This window comes from Taudactylus pleione, unplaced genomic scaffold (assembly GCF_031769625.1).
Source record: "Taudactylus pleione unplaced genomic scaffold, aTauple2 ptg001575l, whole genome shotgun sequence".
In the NCBI taxonomy this organism is placed as follows: Eukaryota; Metazoa; Chordata; class Amphibia; order Anura; family Myobatrachidae; genus Taudactylus; species Taudactylus pleione.
This window is the reverse complement of record NW_028285972.1, coordinates 12501-20578: the sequence shown is the minus strand read 5'-3', so window position 1 is coordinate 20578 and position 8078 is coordinate 12501. Positions and strand designations below refer to the sequence as shown.

Genomic DNA, 8078 nt, shown 5'->3' with positions numbered 1-8078 from the left:
TAACCCTCTCACAAGTGCGTAACTCTAAAAATGAATAAACATAAAAACATGTGTGTCGACAATTTGAGCCAGTCGACATTTTAACCCTTAGGAAGGGTTAGGGTACTTACCTTCCCTGTTAGGATCTTCTCCGTTCGGGCTGACGGCATCGGGATATCATCCGCCAGGCTAACGTCCAGCGGTCATCCATACAGATTCCCCATGAAACATCTGGTGTCGACCTACTGACTTTCAACCTATTCACTGTCTATCTTTCATCCGGGTACCCTTAATTACATATGTAATTTTTATGCTTTTGAATATTACTTTATCATTAGAAGACATAATGCCTAGAAAAGTGGCTTCGCTGAAAAGGTGCAGAAATGCATTCCATTAAAAGGTTCAGATATGTGGCACCTCTGATAATACCAACAAGTGAAATCATTTAGTACAGAAGGATGAGCTGTATGCCTGGTCGTAGAAAGGGGAACACAACTGTAAAAAGGTAATCGCCATCCTCATAATTTATTTACATAATTCCGTTATTTGCAATGCTATTCCTCCTTTTCAGTGGAAATGTAGGTGCCATGGTGCGCCCAAGCAACACTAGGCAAGGAACATTCCTTATGTGCCCTGCTCCACTATGCAATCTTCTGCACCCCGCAGATGCCACAAAGCTATGCCCCAAACCTTAAAAAGTAGATTTAGGACATCACAAACGGCCACTTTGGAAAATGACGCTTATTGATTCATGAAAATAAACTAGAAATAGTACTGAGTGCCTGCCAAGTTCTGTTACAGAAAAGACCAGAGTTAATTAGCACAGGTCAGCTGATATGTAAAGCTCACAGCTGAGAAGCCGGGATCAACTTAGTTTTCCATTGGAAGAAAGCAAAACATAAATAAGAAATAAAAAGTAATAACAGCTCGCAATAATTTTATCAATTCAAAGATATGATTTAACAATATGTATAAAGATCACTTTTAATAGATTGAAGAAATAGTGGTAGTGGGCAGTTTGTGCATCCATGATGCAACAGGTTCCCATGGATTTTTTTATTTTTTTTTTAAGGCTGTCATCAATATCTGTACAGTCCACAGTTGACATGTATGCAGGTACCACACCACAAGTACAAGTTTCCCCTTCCCCTCAAGATTAAACCTTTCAGACTGAAATCACTAGCTTTCCAAGCCCAAATTGAATAGGTAGAGTCACTTCATAATCCAAAGCCAGAGATCTCACTTCTACACATTCTCCAACACCTCAGGCATATCATAATTAAGGTCACTTGGGAACAACAATTAACTTTACATGTAAAAGTCCTGGTGATGAGAGATTTCCCAGAATTCCCCTTTATAATGGTGTTCAATGATAAAAAAATGGCTGGTAAAAAATCTGAAGCGTCGAACAGCAGGAAATATTGCACAATTTGGTGCAATACGAAATAGCACCTGTATTGATCATCTGTACATCTAAAAACGTATGTAAAAATGGTAAAACATAAATGTTTTCTTTTTAAATATGGCAGTAAAGCTGCAATAAAGTCTTTTTTATTAATTGCCCCTCAAATCAAAGTACATTTTGGCATCAGCTGTAAATCCTTTTTCAAAAGGGATGAAACATTGCTACAAGTGGTCGGGGTCAGTTTCTGGAGTACATCCTGGCAGACGGATTAAGTAATGTCAGTGACCATAGCTCACAAATAATGACACACTCCGGGGAGAGGGGTAAGAATGAAAACACTTAAGTTGTAATCTTAATGGCTGTTTGCTTCCTCTCACAATGATATCTGTGGAAATGTGTCCCTGATTCACAGATGTCATTAAGGCAGCAGTCTTTAGGTCTCATGCAGGACAAGGACTGAGTTAGTGTTATAATTCTGTCTTTGAATTCACAGAGTCCAGTGTCGGCCTGAGTACTCCTTTAGGGGAATCAGACTCCGGTGCTGTGGGGGGTTCCGGCGCCGTGACCCTAACGTCAGGTGGCTCAGCAATGGAAGTCTGTTCCCACTTATCGCCTTCTGAAGTGTTTGTTTCTAATTTCTCTTCTGATCCATTGTCTGGAAATAAATTTGTCTCTTCTACATTGAACAGCATCTTTATTAAGTCATCAGCTTGAACCCGTTCCTATGAAAAACATTGAGCACGTTAAATTATGATCACCCTAATCTTTGCAAATCAACAGTGTTGCCTAAACGCAAAATGTCACTTACGCGCTCGTTGTGTCTGGGATCTAGCGTAAACCACAATGCAACAGCACATCTCTGGCCCTTCGTCACTGCTTTCACTCCATGAGGATTCTCAGCCCCAGAGGAGAACCCCACCATCCGTCCACACTGCGGCTTCACTTCTGCCTGAAAAGGAACAGAGCAAAAACAGATTTAATACAGGTGAATTCTATGGTGGACACTGAAAAACGGGAATTAGGCAATAATTTAAACACTCCCCTAGTTACAAATCTCATAGCAGATTTTGAAACACTTATGAATTATGTATTGTCTTGCAGAGGCCTGAAAAAAGGGAGCACTTCATAGGGATGATTGTGCGGCACAAAATCCTAAGTAAATGTGACACAAGCTTCTTGGTTTTCTTTTTGAAAATGGCGGCCACTCCAAGGATAGGATTCAATTAGCCGTGGGAGCTGTATGTGGTTATCTCCCACTAGCTGATTTCTGCTCACAGCCTATGGAGGTACAAGCAGAAATTAGCTACTACAATGGGATGATAAATGTAATAGAATCTGGTAGTCCAATACAAACTGGTCCCAAGTGAGTGTCACAATATTAGTCCTGTTGTCATATAACAAAGGGTAGTAAACAAAAAACTTACAGTGATTGTTTTAGCATCCAACTCCGTAAAGTAGAAATGTCCTCCCTCAAAGTCTCCATTTAAATACAATATGGCACTGTAACAGGAGAGAGAGCGCTCAATACGTGAACATTTTTTACAATTCGGGGGTTTTGTGGCGAAACATATAAAAAACACCAAAAAAAAATAACAGAGAATGGCAGAACACATCATGTCACACCATACTCCGCATTGTAAAGCTCAGCAGAACATGCAGGCACAATAATAATAATGCTAATAATACTTGCCTAAATTTTGCCTCACAGAGGACATGCTCAAGTAGGAGATGCAGGGGGGAGGTTGTGACTTCCATCATCATGGACCAGCACTGGGTATGCTGTGATTTATGGCATTGGATGGTGGGGCCACGATGTGATTTTCTGCAAAAGACGTGGTCAAGCACCCAGACCTCACACTTACCAGGAAGGTAAGCTGGGGGTAAATTTACTAAAGTTCCATTAGAGATTCATTTTTATGAATCTCTGAAATCTCCAGAGATCGAATTGAAATCTCAAATTTACGAAGAATGGATTTTGCTTTCGATTTTCAACTCAAATTCAATCTCGTTTCAGTTTAAGAAGGGATTTGCTTTTTGATTTGGACATGAACATGCAAAATCGAACAGCAAATCCCACTCCAAAACGAACTTCAAAGCCCCAAATGAATAGAACTGCTTCACGCTTTCATTTTCAGCATGAGCAGTTTGTTTTGACACAGATACATGCATACATCAGTGAGATGCCTGCACGTATCTAATGCTGGCCATACACAGGACGATTGATCACACGATTTGGGCAGTTTCTACAGACCAATCATTTGAAAATAGTTGTATTTTGAGTCTTCTGCGACCCCGATGCGCATCCCCGCAGTCTAGTTGGATCGCAGATCAAATGGTTTTGCAGAGAGATCTCAACTGATCGTGTAGAAATTGACACATTATGTGATGTGATTGATCAAATCGTATAGTCTTATGTGACCATATGCCTTTTAAATACAAATCGTCCTGTATCTGAAGGGAAGAATTTTCAAGGGAAATCGTACAACTGATCTGACCAACTGTTGAATCTCATCGTGTATGGCCACCTTTACTTTAAAAAGTTTAAGAGTTAAATGTTAAATTAAAAAAAAAAAAAAAAAAAGACGTGCCCCCCTGCCTCCCCCAAATATACAGCCGCCTCCTGTATCTGATTCAGAAGGAAGGAACTTCTGTTCTCTTGTTGGGTCGACTATAGTCTCTGCCAGAGACCTAGTCCAATCTTCCATCACCTTTGCCACCCAGGCTACCAGCTGTAGCTGGTCTGGTGATGGTTCCAGACAATGAAAACATTGTTTTAAGATAACTATCTAGTTTCTTATCTGTACTATCCTTCAAGGCAGATTCTGCTGGACCTTCCTAGTTGGTGAAAAATGCTTGCTAGGAGTTTCCCATATGCCTCTGACATAAAATTAGTCAATTGTCCAGAGTGCGGGATATAGTCTTTAGCCACGGCCTGACATCTAAAGATCACCTCGTTAGATGCCTGTGTGACCTCCTCCTCAATAGTTAGGACAGACCTCACCACCCTTACCAAAGTGGTAACATCCACCAAGGATTGGTAGTCCTTCTTTACGGAGAGCGCCTCAGAAGTCTGAGATCCTCATCTGATGAGACGGACGATTACGACTCCTGAGGCAACACATGGTGACTCTTATGCCCCAGCTTCCTTACCACCACCGGTCTTTCCACCTGCGGAGAGGCTGAAGACAGTAGAATCCCCTGGCTAGAGTGAGCAGCCACATCCATCCAACAGGGATTTATGGGGGGGTAAACACATAGCCTGAGGTACCCTCACAGCTGGAGCCCGTGTCTCCGTGGCCCTGCCTATCAAATAGGACAGGACTTCCGGCGTGATGGCCATCCATGAAGGCCCCGATGCTGGAGCAGGTGTACCAGTACCATATGTAGTAGGTTCCTGTTTGAGCAGGATGTGAATCTGAATGGGTTCTGTAAAGACTGTAGCAGACAGGCCTGAGGCACAGGACTTACAGGATATCAGCATCGGAGGACTCACATCCCTATCTTCCGACATAATTAAATGTACAGGATATTCAAGTCTCAATGCAATGCGACTTATACAATCAGTGACAAACCCTACCCTCAGAGGGATCAGAAGAAACAGAATGATAGCAGTATCTGACAGTCTCCGACAACATAAACAGTGTACATACAGCAGCTGGCACACAGTCACATTCAATGCAAAGAGACGCGCAATTGCTAAAACAATGTGGACTCAATCAACTAAACCGGCCCCCGGAGGGGTATGGTAGGATATAGAGTACGTCAAGGGAGAGGTATAACGAGACCGACCAATCTCTGAGACCAACTGCTACAATGGTGGACAGACACTAAAAACTGCAAGTGTCTCACACACGAGGTGGTCATTTATACCAGGCGCGGGAATCCTGCCCGGAAGTAGGCGTCTGGGGGAAGGAGCGGCCGGGGGAGCGCCTCATCTCCCCTAAGCTGCAATTTTGACGGCCGGGTACGCTGCACTACAAGGTAATAAGACGTTGACTAGTGCGCTCTAGTGCGTCTTACCACCCATCTCCGGCAACAGTCGATATGGCCCCGGCCGCCTTAGTGAAGAATTATTTTTTTTAGAACATCTTTCACCCGCAGCGGCCTGTGGCGCGTTTCGACACCAGAGGCTAGGGACTGCTTGCAGATGATTACCCGAGAAGAATCTTCACCTGACATCTCCGTTTACCCGACCGCAGTCCCAGACCTCAGCGTCTTCTGGCCACCAGCTAAGCCGTGCTGAGGACTGCCGAAAACCTCAGGTCTGGTGTTTCGGCGTTGGCGGAGGCAGGTGGAGCCGCAGTAGAGCATCATTACCGGCGCTAGTAACGCTAAACTCTTCAAGTTTCATAACTTAAGGTAAAACATAAAATAATAATAAAAAAATAAAAGCTTAGGACTGCCTAGCATTCCCACTGTTATAACAGGTGCGTCTGTTCGCGCACCAAACAAAACAACTGAATGCCTGTGGCTTGGGGCGGGCTATATAGGGAGGAGGACCAGTGCATGCTGGGAGCTTCAAAGCTTTGCTGTTTGGTACAATGGACGCTGTCCAACTATATATCCCAAGGTAATTATTGTGGACCCTATGGAACCCGAAGAAGAAAAGCAATATATACTTGCCTGTTCCATTACAGACACCTACATCCTTAGGACAGTGTGCTGTTGGCATGTCTTACAGGTCAAAAAGAGGATTCTGCAGGTATCAGAATCACTGACATAGGGTAGAGGTATAACAAGCGCTCTCCTAACAGGGCATGCTTGTGCTAGCTACAGAAGAAATTATGATGGATCCCGATCCTCCTTAAATAGATCGCAAGTGGTGGGTTTCATCCACGCTCTGCTACAAGACCCCTGCTCTAAATATGTACAAACTTGTACATATTTTGAACAGAGATCTTGTAGCAGAGCACAGATTAAACCCACCACTTGTGAATCACTGACATGACTAGCTCTGCCCCTGTGTATGATTTCACACTTCTGCAAACCTGTCATTCAAACTGTCTGCTAAAGCACTTCCCTCCCAACATGGCAGCTGCTACAAAGGAAAGAATAGCCAATTCTGAACACTGCAGATAGTTCCTGTACATTACTCAGCTCAGTAAAAAAAAACAAAGCATTTGCTATATATGAAGGTCAAATAGCGTCTCCACTGAGTCTTTGAAACTACTCAGTGAGTCTTGGATTTCAGGGAAGTAATGAGCGCTGCTGGTGATTAAAGAAAATGACATGTATAATTTAAGAGTGAACCACACTACTGATAACAGGAAATTATGTGAGGTCACAGTGACAGGGCTGTGGAGGCAGACAATTTTGGGTAAAACTTAACTTGGTAGAAACAGACGCCAACTTCAAAATAAAAACAAAAACATTGTCTTCTCTTGTTCCCTCCTCCTAGCAATATCGCCGTCACCAGTAAAAATCACTTCCCCCGTCTCCTTTCTACCCTCCAGTGTCTCTGATCCTGTGTCTGCCTGCTTTTGGGTACAGGTAATTGATAGCAGTCTGCTCCCACTCCCCCTTGTGTAACCCATTATTGCTTGCTTCAGGCCTTAGTGCCCCCCATTCCTCCCCAGACATTGTTTGCCTATTTGTACTTTGGTTATCCTTTGTATTTTTGCTACATGCATGCATTTTGTTTTCATTATATGGTGCTGTGGACAGCTTGTGGTGCTATATTAAAGTCAACAACAACAATTCTAACAATAATACAATCTATATAATACTGCTCCAAAGCATTTCAGGAGATCGATACGTGCAGTAGGAACGGGGACATGTGCCTCAGACTTACACCCACAACCCTGTCTGTCTAGAAGAAACATTAAATCTAGCCAGTATGGCCATAGAAATATCAAATAGAACATAATTCTATGGCATAAAAAGATGGTCGAGGTGATCATTTCCTTACGGTGATAAATCACATTAGTATAGCTCTCTCACTAAGGTGTCCATTTTGTTAATAAAAAAATTAAAAACAAAGATACATTGCTATACGGGAAGTGAACAGCATAAGTATATTTATGAGCAACACTAACAGAAGACAGTCTATAGCATTTAGTCATATGTGTGTCTGTAATTTCCATCCACCTACTAATACACAAGTTAAATTGAATCACTAATTGCAGGCCTAGGATACATAGTTGCCGCCCCTCCCCATTCCCCGGGAAAGTCCAGTTTCAAGCTCTAGGGGTAAATTTGCTAACAATCATATTTGTCCCAAGTTTGGTCGAGAACAAACACTCAGCTTGCTGGGACTCGGAGAGTTTTGAAAAATGAAACCCGCAAATTTACTTAGAACTGAATTTGGCTGAATCGAGTTTTTTGATGGTGAGTGAGATCGATATTTCTCTGGCGAGTTCCCTGTGTCTGACTGCAGCCAAACACACCCGAACATACAGCAGTCCCATATCAGTAAGATAGGTGCAGGCTGCTTGTGTGTATTTTGTATAAAAAAATAAATAAAAAAAAAAAAATTATAACATTTTTTTTTTCCCCGACCTAACTTCCAGGCGCGAGGCTGTTTTCCCGGCGCTAAGGGCAGAAAACAGCCTCGCGCCGGGACTTTTGTCGGATTTCTTCTCTCATCCCCGGAGGGATGAGAGAAGAAATCATTAGTCGGACTAATGATTCTCAAACTCGGGGCCTAATTCAGACATGCTCGCGAGCGGGTCGATGTTGGCCAAGAGCGCATGCG

General features: G+C 42.9%; 1 protein-coding gene across 1 annotated transcript; it reads right to left on the bottom strand.

Moving 5' to 3' along the window:
• Positions 1-899: 899 nt before the first annotated feature.
• LOC148442274 (prolyl 3-hydroxylase 1-like) lies at positions 900-5639 on the bottom strand. Its single transcript, XM_088464100.1, has 3 exons — positions 2809-5639; positions 2193-2333; positions 900-2106 (listed from the first exon to the last, which is right to left on the bottom strand). Exons 1-3 carry the CDS (start codon positions 2998-3000, stop codon positions 1852-1854), a joined length of 588 nt encoding a protein of 195 aa, XP_088320226.1. The 5' UTR covers positions 3001-5639; the 3' UTR covers positions 900-1851.
• Between the last annotated feature and the right edge of the window lie 2439 nt (positions 5640-8078).

Coding starts and splice junctions, on each gene's coding strand:
- LOC148442274 (XM_088464100.1), bottom strand. CDS start 3,000: ATGATGTGTTCTGCCATTCTCTGTTATTTTTTTTTGGTGTTTTTTATA. Junction 2,334..2,808: donor TGGATGCTAAAACAATCACT/GTAAGTTTTTTG, acceptor GTTCCTTTTCAG/GCAGAAGTGAAGCCGCAGTG. Junction 2,107..2,192: donor ATCCCAGACACAACGAGCGC/GTAAGTGACATT, acceptor TGTTTTTCATAG/GAACGGGTTCAAGCTGATGA.